The sequence below is a fragment of the Tachysurus vachellii genome, chromosome 25 (genome assembly GCF_030014155.1).
Source record: "Tachysurus vachellii isolate PV-2020 chromosome 25, HZAU_Pvac_v1, whole genome shotgun sequence".
NCBI classification, from domain to species: domain Eukaryota; kingdom Metazoa; phylum Chordata; class Actinopteri; order Siluriformes; family Bagridae; genus Tachysurus; species Tachysurus vachellii.
Genome location: NC_083484.1, coordinates 5420840 through 5437500, shown reverse-complemented (window position 1 = coordinate 5437500; position 16661 = coordinate 5420840). Strand labels below are relative to the sequence as shown.

General features: G+C 36.1%; 1 protein-coding gene across 3 annotated transcripts in view; it reads left to right on the top strand.

Annotated features, from left to right (window-relative positions):
* The window catches only part of jph1a (junctophilin 1a), a 35133-nt gene that overhangs the window by 12336 nt on the left and 6136 nt on the right, over window positions 1–16661 (top strand). The window contains exons 3-6 of one of the 3 annotated variants that reach the window (XM_060861171.1): window positions 5659–5777; window positions 10988–11646; window positions 11754–11849; window positions 14997–15203. In XM_060861171.1, coding sequence (XP_060717154.1) covers window positions 5659–5777; window positions 10988–11646; window positions 11754–11834 — 859 coding nt within the window. In that variant the 3' untranslated portion in view covers window positions 11835–11849; window positions 14997–15203. Of the gene's footprint in view, window positions 1–5658; window positions 5778–10987; window positions 11647–11753; window positions 11850–12546; window positions 14766–14996; window positions 15204–16661 lie in introns of those variants that run through there. The other 2 variants (XM_060861172.1, XM_060861173.1) reach the window with 2 other exon arrangements.

Sequence of the window (16661 nt, the reverse complement as noted above, 5' to 3'; positions counted from 1 at the left end):
TGTGTGTGTGTTTGTGTGAAGGGGGGGCAGATTGTTCATGCATAGACGCTACAGTGTTGCCATGGTAATTCTTCTACTCTTCTTGTTAAACATTTTTTTTCAGTAACTGTGGGTGGAAAAGAGAGAGAGAGAGAGAGAGAGAGAGAGAGAGAGAAACCTGTTCACTATTTAGATGATGTTCATTTGGCATTATGATTTTCTTTTATTAATCTGGTAAAGGGAGATAATCCTGAGCTTTTTTAAATTATTCTAGAATCTAAAATATTTATTATATCCAAATTTTTTTATTAAATTTGGTTATGGTTAATAATCATTTAACTTATAAATTTGTATATTTTTGTATGTCAGTCTGCATTTAGAAGTAAATTAAACAACACCGCTTGATGAAGCAGGCCATAGTATTCGCTTGAATGAGAAAATAATCCAGAAGTAATAAATCTGACAATAAAATTATAACTCATTAAATTACAGTCTAATGATCACATGAGTGACTCATTAAAGAATATTTGTTATTTACCCAAATGTTAAGGAGACTAACTTACGTTTTAATGGTATAGCTGATGAATGATGTTGTACATCTGCTGCTCCAGACAACAACCCTGCACAGCGAAATTCACCTGCAGTCAAATTCAGATTATGAAAAAAAAGTCTAAAAGCTTTAAAATGGCATAAAAACAAACAAAAAAAAAAACAAACAAAAAAACAGCTTCATTTATGGAGATTGCTTTAAGAAGCTTTTTTGCCTCTTAATGATTAAACTTACTGTACACTGTAATATTTTCTCTTCGGACTACAACGTAACCATTTCCGCAGACATCCTTAGCGACAATAATTTAAATGATGTAATTACGTTTTTTTAATTAACTTCATTATCACGCCATCTGATTTTTCCAAATATTCATTGCTAACCTTCTACTAAGTTATTCACGATTACACACTTGCTATTAAACAGCTATAGCTGGAAAATGTCACCTTTGTAATTAGTTATTTAGCTAATTAGTTGTTATGAGAATCTAAGGTTGTCAATCTATTTATTTAATTCATTGGATCATGTGATGAGCTAACTGTTCGCCGCAGCCAATCAAGTGCTAACTAAATTAAACACGACCTTCCTAGATTTAAAGAAGAGCTGTTGTATTTTTCCAGAAAATAAACGATTGTTGTCTGTACATGAGAACGTTAAAAGAGGAAATTACTTTATTGATCCGTGTCTGAGTAATACAACAACATTATCTAGTTTCTTTAAATTATGAATGACTTTAATGGAAGAATCAGATCAATAAAGGGCTGATTTACTCACTCACTCACTCACTCATTTTCTATCGCTTATCCGAACTACCTCACGGGGAGCCTGTGCCTATCTCAGGTGTCATCGGGCATCAAGGCAGGATACACCCTGAACGGAGTGGGCTGCTTTACCCCAGGCTTTTAATATATGATGATTTTTTTTATCTCAAAACGGTTTTCTCACTAAACAGCAGATTTTGGACCCATTTCAGCTGTGTGTCTTTTAAGAAATGGCTTTTTGTGTTCTGTAAAAATCAAACAGTAGGTCGTGTGTGTGAAAATTCAAAGCTGGTTCTACTTCCTCGTTGCATAAGATCTATTTCAGTGCTACACTCCAGACCGCTGGCCTCTCATGCATTTTGAAATATTTGAAGGAATTCTTAATCACTGAGAACTGAGCTCCACTTATTTGCTCACCATGTGTGTAAAGAGGTTTTATTTTATGTATCATAGACTTCCTGTTAGCTCTGATCAGTCTGGCTTTTCTCCTGCGACTTCTTTCACCAACATGGCATTTTAGCTTCCATAAATACTACACACCGGTTGTTTTTATTTTTTGCTTGTTTTATTCCTAATAAAATGAATGGGCACTAAGTGTATATGGCATTAGTTTCATATAATGGAGCAAAAAAAATAAATAAATAAAATGATATTCAGGTAGATTTTATTTTCATACTTGAATTTCTCACAAAGCAAAACCCTGAGGTGCCGATTTACTTTTTGGAAGTTGTTCAGAATAATTTGAATAAAATGATGACATTACTTCAGGAAAGTTGATTTAATATCAGATTTGATACACAACATTTTATACACAACAGATTTGATACACAACATCAATATAATATATATGTATATATATATACGTGTATATATATATATATATATATATATATATATATATATATATATATATATATATATATAGTATTTGTATTGTATTTTGAGTATTTTTAACAAAACTATTGAACACTGTACACTGTGTGTGTGTGTGTTTGTGTGTGTGTGTGTGTGTCAAGTTTAGCATCTAAGAGAAAAAAAGGCACTCTCAAAAACCTCATTTGTGTTTTTTCCTCCTACTACTTTGCCTGTGATGAAATTCATATGATTTTTATGGAAATGACCAGAAACACGGCACTTTTTTGCACGCACACGTCTTTGCACATGCAAAATTAGTGCTTGTTATTTTGGATCTTAGTAAATCAGTGTCTCAAATGTGTCGCAGAGTTATAAAGAATAATGGATTCTTAAATAAGTAATAAGTAAACATGTTGGACTAGTTTTTGCTAATTGATTCTTACACTGTAATGTTTGAGTTTGATTGGCTCTTCCAGGAAGTTTTTAGGAGGATAGGGTTAACGGATTTAAGGGATTTAAGATTAAGTTAAGATATTAGGTGAGTGTGAAAGTAGCCTGTGGCTGAACTAATAATCCAGTGAACATAAAAACTCACTGATCTTTGGATGATTTTGTGCATTTTCTGTTTTCTTTTGGCTTCTTGTTCAATTCAAACAAGCGGATTTTTACTGTTTAACTGTGTATTATAAAAAAATAATAGTAATCAAATAGGGTTTTAAAAAAAGGAGGAAACTGAAACACGATCAAATAAAATGACATTGAATTAGAAAAAAATTAAATAAGTGAAATATAATATTAAATACTGTATATATTTTAAATATAATATTATAAATACTGTGGTATGAATATAGGACGACTGTTAGAAATAAAGTTATGAGTTGTTATGAATATGTAATACATGTGTAATTATGTGTTGTTATACATGTGTAATTATGAGTAGTTTGTGTGCATAAAAACATACTGTACCATTAGAACAGCTCAATATAATACACACAGGATGTAGACAGAAGCGAGTGCAGGCAGACTGTATGGACTGTTTGGACACCAGTTATAATCTGTACCATTGGTTATTATCATAACTAATGGCTATGCTGATGTAGTGAATGCAGCAGTACATGTCAGTTTAGACTTACAAACTTTATACTTACAGGATGATTTCTACACTATTCATCTCTTCTATTCATTTTTCATATTTTAATATTCATGTATGGTTGTATAATGTGATTGAATTGAAATTACTGACTTTAAGCTGTGATCCCAAAGTAGTCACTGGATTAAGCAGATTAAGTGTACGTGAGTGTGTGTGTTTGTGTGGGCGTGTGTTTGTGTGTGCGTGTGTGTGTGCGTGTGTGTGTACATACATCCCCTTCAGCTGCTTCCCACAACCAAATTCAGGTCATGTCTTTTCTAATGCTAATTCTTGCTTGTTTTGGTGCTTTTGTCATGGTTACAGGCTTGCAGTCACACACATACACACACACTCACACACACACACACACATACATGCACATACAAGATATTATGCACATTGCAGACAACTGACTTTTTTATTGGCAGAATACATTTTATTATTTCACATATTATTGTATTTGTAATATCATGCTATTTATACAATACTGAACTGAGGAATCCGAGGAATCAGTGGATGAAGGTTACCTGAAACCAGACTGTTGAAGATTGAGGAAAAAGCATAGCTGACTGCTCTTCTGCTTCTTCTGTCTTCAACTGTTCGACCTGACGCCACAGATTTCCTGCTCTTGGCTCACAGAAGTGAATCCCAATGTGGTCTTCTACAAGTTTAGACACATTTTGCTTTTGGAGATGTTCTTCATCTCACCACAGTTGGAAAAACTGGTTATTTGAGTTACCGAGTATGGTCATTCTCCTCTGACTTCTCTCATCAGCAAGGCTTAGAGTTTCTGCTAGCAGGATTGATGTTTCGTGGATTTTTTATATTTTTTTTGTATCATTCTCAATAAACTCTTGTAGAATGTTCTACACGAAAATCCCGGAAGACTTTCGGTCTCTGAAATGCTCACAAAGACCGTAATGCTGTCTGGTTCGTACAGTACCACTGCTGTCAATCACAGACACTAACCAATCGTAGCCGTCTCTGACATCCTGTATGTGGAAGGCGTTAGGGTGTGTTTCACTGCCCTGTAATGGAGCAGGAGCAGCATTACAGGTCAATCACAGGTGATAAATGCCTCTAGATAAGAATTTCTAGATAAAATATATAAAACTGTTCAGTTATAATACAAGCAAAGAATAAGCAAAATAATACAATAAAGAATAATACAAGCCAGTTGTGCAGTTAGCACTTCCAGCCACATGACATTACACAAGGAGCAGTTGAAAAATGAAACACTGGCAAGATATTTTCCCACACATTAGTGTTCAACGGGAATATTCCCTTAAACTGAGGCTCTTATGTGCTTTTATGCCTTACACTGCTTCCATGTGATTGACTAACAGACTGACAGAATAAATGAACGCACGTGTGTTCCTAGGTGTATCCTGTGTTTACTGAGTGTATAACAGTGTGGTATGTTTGGACATATTATTATGTAGGTTTGGGACAGTGAATGGAAATACTGTGTTAGAAGATCCCCTTGAAAAGGGAACATCATTACTATTGCTATTGTAGCCTTTTCGATAATTAGTTAATAGCCTGGAAACTAACTGGCGATCATATGTCATTATCTGTTTGAATAAATACAGAAGCCACGGAAACACTACACACATAGGGTTTTTGCTGCGCAGAGTGTCGTACCAATGCTGATGCACAAAATAAAACAATGGTAAATGACGGTGTTGAATTTCTTCACAAAGAACAATAAAATATGTGAAGATCTCTGATGAATTTCGTAGCATGTGAACAATTTTAGGAAAAGAACCACAAGCTTACTGTATATTGTTTATCATATCTGTGAATATACATAATATGGGAACCCAAAAAAATTACTGTTTAGTTTAAATAATGTTTAAAAATTGCAGATGTTATACTAAGGACTCTAACTAGACATGAATTCTAACATTCAGGATAGAGCCAGTAATTGGATTAGTCAGATGATGGTGTGGGCGGGACTTTACCATTCACAACACACCAACGCTGATGTCTATTTTGAGCAACAGTTAAAATGCATACACTTGAAATATGAACACTTTTTTGTGCACTGTGATGACTGATGAATTGTGTGGGTAAAATGCAGGATCTCTCCTCCTCTTTGTGTGTGTGTGTGTGTGTGTGCGCGCGTGTGTGTGTTTACATTATGCCTATAGACTACCCTTCATTTTAAAGAGCAGAAATGAAAGAATAGTATGACAGTTGCTTCATGATGCTTCATGTCACAGATGTCTTCATGTCTATAGAATCATCAGCTGCCCTTCTGTCTGATAATGTATATCAATAGTGCCTACTGCTGAATTGTGTGTGTGTGTGTGTGTGTGTGTGTGTGTGTGTGTGTGTGTGTGTGTGTGTGTGTGTGTGTGTGTGTGTGTTTGTGTGTGCTACAGGACAACCCATGCCAGAACAAAGAGTGAATCAGCAGACCAGGCTGCACTTGCTGCTGACCAAGAGTCAGAACTTGCAAGGACTATAGCAAATGAATTAGCTCCTGACTTCCAGCAACCAGGTATACACACACACACACACACACACACTCAAGTTATTGTTTGTGCTGACCAGCAGGCATCTAAACCCTACAGAATTAATTACCCTGCTTTGTCATGGCCATGGTTTTCTTGGCTTAAATGACATTTCTTTATACAAAGTGTATTCTTTAGAATTTATTGCTGGTAAATCTAGAAGATGCCACACCCAGGGAGCCATAGAAGGTAAATCTGGACATGATGTGTACGATGGCATACCGTCTCTCCAGCCAATACAGTGACACTAGTTAATCACAGGTGTCTGTGAGTTTAGGTATGTGGAAATTGGTAGCTAGAACTTTCCTCCGAGTGTGTGTTACGCTGCCCTGTGACATGAGCACCAGTTTGAAAAGATGTTGTTGACTGGCTTCATGAGTCTCAAAGGAAGCATGCATTAGCCTTCAACCTCCTCATTTGGTAAGTGTTGTATAATAGCTGAGCTGGTGGAGAGTCGGCTGGTGGGAAGGAATTGGCAGGTGATTAAATGGGGAGGAAAAAAGTGAAAAAATTCAAATCCAGCCCTATGCACACACTAGTGGGTGGCAGTTAGACAGAACTAAACTGGGATAAAATTGAGTCTTTATATTGGCGCGACAATTGGCGCTTCAAAATCAACTTTGAAGTTGGTAGAGTTTTTATGCCATAATTCTTGAAGGAGTTTTCTCCCACACTGCTTTCACATACTCACTTCTTCCGAGCAGCTGAAACTGGTTTTACGGGCAGATGTAATGTAAGACCACATCTATTGAAAGCTGTTTCTATGACTACAATGAAGCACTGTTTGGTTTGGAAGTACACAAAGCTTTTGGAGGGACTTTAGCAGCACAGCAGTCGGCTTGTACCATAACAACACGACCATTCATGGCTTGCATTAAAGAAATAATTTTTTCTGTTTCAATTAATAATTATTAGTCCCAGCAGTTCAAATAAATAAATAGATAGATAGATAGATAGATAGATAGATAGATAGATAGATAGATAGATAGATAGATAGATAGATAGATAGATAGATATTAGAAATATAAATTTACATTTATGCCTTTTTCCAAAGTGATGTGCAAAAGTGCTTTGAAGTCAATGAATACATAATACATATAATTATGTAATTAATATACACATAAAATAAACAGGGAAAATAAGTGCTAGTTTAAGTGTTTCAGGAAGAGGTAGGTCTTCACCCATCGTTTGAAGACAGCCAGTGACTCATCTTGTCAGACATCTAGGGGAAGTTCATTCCACCACCTCGGTGCCAGAACAGAAAACAGTCTTAATGTATACATACCTATACAAAGGTGAAAGAAACAGATAGCTGTCACTGAGAAAGCTCCGAAGATCATATCACCATATTGTCAGACCAATGTGGTGATATGATGAAGATAAAGGGACCAAGAATTGATCCTTGGGGCACACATTGAGGATTGTTTTGTTTCCCAAATTGTTACAAATACTGATATTTTATCACCAGATATTTCTCAGGTGAGATAGCTAACCTTCTGTTCTTTATTTGGGGTTATAATCAGAATAGGTTTATTTGATTGCAGCTGTATGATAATTACCTTTGAACATACGATTGAACATAACCGGTTCATTATAAACACAGTTACAACCCAGATAATAAAAGGGTGTGAACACTTTGGCAACTAGGTTATTATATTTTTCTGATTGCTTTCTATTTAATTGTTATATTTTGTAATTTTATTACAAAGATTTAAAAAAAATAGAAGTGATTTATCTGTGTATTTTTAATACCACAAAAACCTGCCATTTTAAAAGGGGTTTGTATTTTTTATACCCACTGTGTTTGTGTTGTGTTGAGCAGATGTTTACTATTATATGTTAAAATTGAATTGAAATCTAACTATGTAAACTATGTAACTATGTCAATAGGCCTCTTAATTAGGTGACAAAACTGAATAACAGCTGACTGACATCTTCCCAGTACTTTTCCCCTGGCCATGAAGCAGAGATTTGTCACAATCTTGATCTCTGTTAGTAATGTATTACTTTTCTGAGTAGTTAAAATGACTGCACTCCACCTTACTGCCACCACTAATGCAGTTAGACTTTTCAAGGTGTGAAGCTGTGTTAATATGAGTGGAATTTTTTTAGATCTTAAAGGGAAAATCCTCCTTGAGCAACTAGTACATTAATCTTTATCATTAACACGCTCTTCGGCAGTGTCCGATTTATTTAAAAAAAAAAAAAAATTAACTTTCATTGACATGCTGGTCATGATTTGGTTTTTCTACGTTACCTACAATGGAAATCGATGAGCTGAAGATGATGGTGGAGTTAGGTTTAGCTCTTCACTTCATTTCTATCAACCATCAGTGCCTCGTCGTCTCATAGATCACTAACCGGCCAAGTTGAGACTCTGTAACTAGGAAACACCTGCGTCCTATAGCAGCATTGCATTATGGAACTCTGAGTCCAACGTTTGCACCAAAATATCCACTATTTCTACATTGGATTTCTCAGTAACATGATTCTGCTGCACACTGGTGAGTGATAAAATAAGCTGTTGCTCTTTTGTTTTTCAGTGCTAACAGTAAAACCTGACTATTATCCCTTTTCCCAATTTAATCTACGATTAAACACCATTGTAACTGCGCTAGCAATACAGAAGTGGCAGCTCAGTGGTTCAGACGTTAGACTACTAATCAGGAGTTCAGCTGCCACCGCTGGGCCCTTGAACAAGGCCCCTAACCCTCAATTGCTCAGTTGTATAAATGTGATAAACGTAATTTGCTCTGGATAAGCGTCTACCAAATTCCGTAATTGTCTCCATGTGATCTCAGCACCGCACAACCTGCTATGTTCTCACAGAAATAACAAAAAATACAGCAGCAACCAAACAAAGTAGTACTAGAATCAATACGTCTTATAATTTCAATATAAAAAGGAAAAATTTCAAAGTTTTCTTTAAGTACTTCCCAAAATGCAGAGGTCTTGTTTCTGCATCTTTCATGGAAATAAACAGGCTTTACTGTAAATCTAGTGGCTGATAAGTAAAAAGTGTTGTAAAGATAGAATCTTAAGGCCTATCTGTTTCAGTGTTGTATATTGTAATCAGAGCCAGAAATGAATCTATAAGCATTACAGTAAAAGAATGAACGCCTGCACGTTTCCGTTAGATTAGAACAGAAGTGTGTGACAGCAGTGACCTTTGCGATGCAGATGAGCCTGCTTTGTTCAAATCTGAAATCGCCATGTTGGAATGGCTGCAATGGCAGAACGGTGATCGAGTCCCTGACTCACAGCAGCTGTCCATTCCTTCAGTCAGACCTGTGAACATGCGACCTCAGTCTGCTTCTTCTGTCCTTTCTCTCTCTCTCTCTCTCTCTCTCTCTCTCTCTCTCTCTCTCTCTCCCTGTCTATCTTTCCCTCTTACCGTTTTTTCCCTCTTGTTCAAGGTGCATTCCCTGGTAGTATATACAGTAGTCACCCCTAACCTCTTCGTCCACTGTTCATGTCGACATGTCACTTAAATACGAATAGTGCCGCTTGAAGTGGGTGACCTTTCTAAATTATTATCAGTGCAGACAAACGGGTGTAGGAGCATTGAACACATGTACACCATGCACTTGTTTGTTTTCATTTCCATTGCTTTCTAGTGTCTGTGCATGAAATCTGTAGTGAATGTGGAACAGGAAGAGGAATCTCCTGTCTAGGAAGAGATAATTGTGTTTCAAAAAATAAGACTGATAAAAAGATTTGTTTGGAGTTAATTGTGTATGTTTATAAATCTGAAGATTAACCTGAAAAGCTGCAATGTTCAGTTTCTATTTATGTTCTTTAAATTTTGATATTTTGATTTATTTTGTTATTTTTTCCCCCTCGTTACTCTTCACTCCTCTGGGAAGTCATTGGAGTAGATTTTGGAGTGCAGTTATGGGGATTATGTGCCTAATTAGCAACAAGATCATTAGTGAGATCAGGTACTGATGTCAGATGAGGAGGCCTGGGGTTCAGTTCATGTTCCAGTTCATCCCAGTGGGGTTGAGGTCAGGGCTCTGTACAGGTCACATGACTTCTTTTACTCGGACCATGTCTTCATGGAGCTCGCATTGTACACAAGGGCATTGTCATGCTGGAGCAGGTTTAGGAATTGTTTTTTTATGTCACAGCATACAAAGACATCTTAAAATATTATGTTTGGTTCAAACTATGAGAAACAAGACATACAGTACGGTTGTGATGGTCAGGTGTTTACAAACCTTTTACCATATAATGTATTTGTCTACTGTGAATTTTATGTGAAATTAACGCTCTTTATTTTGAAATCATTTGCCGATGTTCGAGGCACGTGCCTGGTAATTACTGTCATGCTTTTCCCATTCAGCTTCTCATAATAGAATGGTAGCAATCCCTTCATCAGCAGTGACTTTCTGTCTATTTAAGGGAGATGAGGAAAGTGATCCTGCAGCTTCATGCTGGCCTTAATTTGAATCTGTTCAGCAAATTGTGGATTCAGTTCTTTGGTGTTGGTTTAAAGATAAATATTTTGCAGTCACAAGAGCATTGATTAGCTCAAGCATGAATATTTATGCATATTTGTCTGTAAAACTTTACCTTAGAAATGCTATATATATAGTGACAAATAATTGGTCTCTTTCTTTAGTGAATTATCCACACCATGTGTATCATTTACATGGACAGTATTATGCATAAACAAACTGAAAAACCCATTATTATTTATAAAGTTACTGCTGAAGTTATAATCAAAAGAGACATTAATCTCTCAAAGCATGTGACAGTTTTACAGGATTATATCGCTTGGTGATCAGATTTCTCAGAAACAGCATTATGCAACTCCAGGGTTATGTTGTTACTGTTTATTCACTCGTTTCATAACTTGACTGATTGTGATTCATGGACAAGATATTTTTCATACAAGTTCTAGTGCTGGTACTGAATCTGTAGTTTGGGAAGCAGCCATTGATTTACCACAAACTTTACTCAGAGTTCAGCATTCACATAAAATATGGATAGAAATCTCATCAAAGTATGTGCAAATCATCTAGTCTTTTAATCTGTGTTCCTGACTGGAGCATAAATCAGATTACATGGGAGGATTGGAGGGAAGCATCAATACAATTTTCATATCTTCAGCTATCAGTATATCAGATATCTGTTTTAATGCCTTGATGAGTGACTTTTATCCATGTTCGATATCCTGTTCTTTCTATCACAGGCCTTGAGTACATCAAGCAAAACTTCACAGAGCATGTGGAGGAAGTTAAAGACACTCCACCAGAGGAGGAGAAGAAGAAGCAGGAGAAAGTAGACTCATCATCAGGCAGTCATTTTTATCGCCGCGGCACGACTCCATCGCACTCACCTGCCCAAAGCCCGTCTCCCTCACCACCGTTATCACCAACAAAGAAAGATCAACAAACAAGTACTGGTGTGACACGAAAGATTAGCACTACGGCAACCCGTAAAATTAGCAAAGACAACAGCGCTATATCCCATAAGATTAGCAAAGATGAAAGAGCCATCATTGTAGCTGAAATAAGCAAAGCTCCTCCAGTTAAAAATCAAGATACTGCACCACCAAAGCCGCCCAAGCTCAACGTACCATCATTAAATGGCCAATTACACACTGCTTATCATAGCTATTATGTGAAAACACAGAAGAACATCCCTCCACCGGAAGAACCGGAGGAAGAAGAGCCAGAAATTACACAGCCCAGTTTAGCTCGAATGCCACCACCTCCGAAACAGGTACAGTCACCCACGCCAAATCTAGAGACAAAGCTCAGGAAACAAGAAAGTGTAAAACCAAAGAGTCTCACAGAAACCAAGAAGGCCAGCATGGAGATCACAAATGAGGTGTTAGAAGGTGATACGGTAAGTCATGTGTATAATATATAATATCATTTCCTGTCAATGAGGTAAACAGGTTTCATTTCTGGTTGTTTCTTTTGCCATAACTGTTTGTTTAACTTACATTCCAGGGTCTGAATTCTATTTTAGTTGCCATGGTGATGCTCTTGAATATTGGATTGGCCATCATTTTTGTACACTTTTTGACATGATGCGATGTGTTTCAGGTAAGCCAGCACATATTTGATTAAGGAAAACATGCGTTCTATTCCCACAGACCTATTTGGTGTTTTATATGTGATGATATTATAAGATCATAAACCAATTTCTAGGGAATTGGGGAATAGGTGCCTGCATCTGCTGTTTATTTGTAGTATTTGCAATTCAAAATTTGACCCCTTGATACAGCGATATGGGAGACATTTTTACCCCAAAATAGGAAATTGCCTTTTTCCCCTTTTTCAGCTGAAGCAGCAGTTAGATCAATTCACACAATGTTACTTTCGCTCTGACTTCATCAATGGCAAATTTCCATCCATCTATCCATCCATCGATTTTCTTTACTGATTATCTTACGCAGGGTCACGGGAGCCTGGAGCGCAAGGTTAAAGGTGTTTTTACGTTTTAATTAAAAAATACCTGTAATTCCATTTATGTATTTATCTATTTACAGGTTAGTCAATAACAATAGTTTAGGGTAAATGTACTGTGCTTTGCTACTGCTATTCTCTTTCAGCTAAGCTAACCTAATAGCCTTTAATTATTCCCAATTCCCAATAATACCAACTGGGTAGGGTGAAAGCTAACAACTGAAGACAGCCAACTCAATCTTTGTCAGTTTATGTATCATTAACTGTTGTTGATACATTACATGGCAGGCAAATACGTAGAAGAAAGCGCTAACTGTGGTCTTCTTTATCACAGATGTCCACATTTGGTTAATGTCGCAGTTGGGAGAGTAACGCAATCTGAGTGTGTGTAATTATGCTCTTTTGGACTCCAGCCGCAGATAGCTATGGCGTCTTCGGTGGATATTCAAACTTGTGATCTCCTTTACCGCTTGGGAGTTCCAGTGTGAACATATCGCACTGAGGTTTTATTTTGTGATAAAATTCATTTTTTTTCATTTAGCTATATATGCCAATATAAAGGATGACATGACATCTTGCTTTATGCATACGAATGCCGTCCTAATAGGGCTGGAGTGTATGCAGAAACATCTGATCATGACTTTTATTAAAAACATATTGTTAGTCCATCTTGTATGTGTACATTTAGAGACTAGAGCTCTGATTTGACAGTGTGTGTGAATTGTACTCTGTACTTCTGATCACAAAACTGTTGTTGGCTGGATTTATTTGGTCGGTATACTTTTGACACTGTGGTGTTTAAAGGTGACTGATCCACTTACACATCAGTGTCACTGCTATGAGAATAATCCACCATCCAAATAATATCTATCAGCAGTAGCAGATAAGAAATTATGCAGAGCAACAGATGGGCTATAAAAAGCAAAGCTACTGAAATTTAAGGTGTAGCTACAACGTAGGAGGCTTTACACCGCCAGGTAAAGGTTTCTGAGAATTCTATATTTTAAGATTTTTGTTTAAATGACCTCATCCACTGAAACCTAAAGATCTAACCAAAGTTACAAGTGAGGTGAGAATTGTGTGTTATTAAATGCTTATGCCACAGCACTGTTCTTAAATCTGATTGGTCAGTTGTTTTATATGAAATGTAAAACAGCTCTGAGAGTAGATCTTAAAGTAACTAAAATGAAAGTTTCGTAGTAATGTGCACATTCTAATAAGTCCAAAAAAATAAACATATCATTTTTTTTACTTTGTATTTGCCAAAGATAAAACATATCACATATGTTTATGTGTCAAATTCACATTTATGGAATTCTGCATTGTCGGCTCTTAGCGTCAGTACGTTTTTTACAACAGGAAAGGTTTCAAAACAGCCACGTTTGCAATTAAAGGTATTGGTTTCATCGTAACATGACAAGCTGTTAGCTTCAGTGGTTAGCACATATGTCTCACACATCTGGGATTGGTGGTTCAAGACCTGCCTCTGCCCTATGTGTGTGGAGTCTTCATGTTTTTAATGTGCTTTGGGGGTTTCCTCCATGTTATCTTGTCTTCCTCCCAGTCCAAATACATGTGTTGTAGACTGATTGGCAACTCTCAATTTTTTGTGGCGTGTGGTTATGTCCTGTGATACCCTGTCCAGTGTGTCCTCCACCCTGTTATAGGCTTCCATGAACCTTGTGTATTATAACCTGTGCAGAAAATGACTTCTTTTTATTTTAACATAACGTAAAGAAAGAAAAAAGAGAGGCTGATGAGAGAACAACAGTTCATATATTACAGATGCCCTAATGCTCTCACATTAAACATGACTGTGAAGAGTTTATAAACACAACATGTCATTTGTTAATAAATTACAGTTTGCGATAATTGTTAAATACATTGTGGTATAAAATGAATAAAACACTTCAGGGCATGTTGTTATAGGAAAGGCCCACTTCAGGCTAGTAATAGTAACTTCATCAGTCCACATTATGTCATCTAATCATGGTTTATTTTCCTATAACATGTTTTATTCCTTACTTAGTGAATTTGATAAATACTAGAAAGGGATTTATATATCATTAGACCGGTCTAGCTCTAATCCAGATCATTTAAATGCATACACCAGTGCCACGTGATTGAATTGAGTAACATTACCACATACATAATATTAACACACACATTCAATATGATTTGAGTGTATATTTTTAATGCTCTGAATAAAATTAAACACCGAGCACACATCCTAGCACCAAACCAATGAGGCTGGTTATATAACCACCGTGTTATTCTACAACATGATTTTAGTGCCTGTATTTATATTAACTTCTATAGCGATGATATACTTTTTAACATTTTATTACATTGATTACACAATCGCTCTACTTTAAAAAACGTGTTTAGTATAAGCAGTGAAATCACATTTTGTTGAGAATTATAATATTTATACTATATGTAATATATATATTTTTTAAATCTGACCAAATGTTCCTTTTTCAATGTTATCAGACGTGTTATGTTTAAAGCAATAATAGTGATAATACTGAAATAAAATATAAAAAAACCGAAGCTGTTGAAAAATGTTGAACTGGAAGTATACTAAAATGAATTGTAATGAGGAGTGTTATTCTAAATTTTACAGTGTTGCACTTCAGATTTTTTTTGTTTACTTTATTTATCTTTAATATATATTTTTCCTTGTTAGCTCTTTAGACAACTTCCAGTAAAAACGAAGAGATGTAATATTTTTTTAGAGGAATTTCCTGCAAGCTGTAACCTTCTAACATTTTTATTTCTCAGTCATGGAAAAACACAGTGTTACATTAAACTGGCGCTGGTCCTTGGCCGTGCGAGCAACAGAGGAAGTTTTGGAAAATAAGAACGCCTTTGGAGGACGACGTAACATTTCAAGGCTCATTTAGCCGTGTGAAAGACTGACCGTTCAAAACAAAAAAAAAAAGTAAAGAAAAAAAGAATGAAAGAAAAGCAACAAGAAAAAAAAGGAGAGAAGTGTGTGAGAAAGAGTTTATGGTGTGCTGATCTATGCTGATCTGTGTGGAAACATACGGTGCACTTTTACATGACAGGCACAAACAGCTGCCTCGTTTCTTTCCCGTCTGACGTGTTGGTTTCGGAGATTTATGCTCAGTGCCAGAGGAATGTGTTCAGTGGACTTTCCACGCTAGTCAGAGAAAAACGAACATGCACCACAGCCTCCATCCCCAGTCTTATAACATTACATAAGCGTTACTGTTACTGCGGGTAGGCATGTTCCCCTTATGATCAGTTTTATGATATTTAAAAAAAAAACTGCTTTTGATAAATTACTTTTTAATTTGAATCATTTCAATTTAATTTGAAAGTATTTTATTCATCAGCCTATTTCCTCCATCCGTTACCATAGGCAACAAGTATTCCACAAAACAATATTATAACGTGTTAAATATTTTTACTGATTAATATTTTAACTCATTATCAGCACATGTCTATGTGTAGATACATGCCCTTTGGCATGGTAGCATTTCATTCAGTTCTCTGTTGTCCTCATGCACTCATGCATTGCAGATTTATTTCACTTCTCCATAGTTTTGGCTTTTGTTCAAAAAGAAGTAATTGTTGTAAAATGTGCAATATGTTTTTTTTTCTCAAAATGATATATCACACCATGCAAAGGCATTCGGCCAACAGCTCGCTTTGTTCCACTGAAAACCAAACCGATACGACGACGAGACGAAGATGAAATACGGAGAGGACTGTCTACTGTAATACGACTCACCATGCGCACAGCCACATGGTTGAATATTGTTTACTAAAATGTAAAGGAGGTGAAATGTTTATGCTGTATGTATTTGTGAATTGATCGTTGCTCATCGTGCATGCAGTTTATTTGATTTGGTGCGTTCACGCTCACGCAAATGACTAGGCACGTGCCGATAATCGTCTAACATTTGGTCACAGCTTACATTGTATTTAAAAATAATAACTCTAATGAAGTTAAAATTGTTCCTCTGAATAAAGATTTTTTGTTTGTTGTTCAGCAATGATTGGGAACAAATTGGATGAATTGATTCGAATCGGCTCATAGCCGATTCATCAAATATTGAATCGTTGCCCTAGGAATCGCAATTGTTTTGTGCGGGGTTTTTTTTTTTTACATAGCTACACAATTTTAGGACATTACACAAATAATATAAAAATACAGCCTCAAATGCAACCGTAAAAAATGTATGAAATAAAATAGATTTTTTTTCACCACGATGTTTCCAAATGCAGCATGTGACAAAGTAGCATCACATCTATTGACACATAATATCGCATTATATAACCGATTACCGGCACATGCCTACAAATGAGCAGTGAGACGTAGATGAAAAATTATTTTTTAAAATGTTTTAGGTGAAAAAAAAGGTCTGCGTTTTGTTTGCATGTTAGAAAACAAAATATTCAAAATTCTCAGTTAGGAGT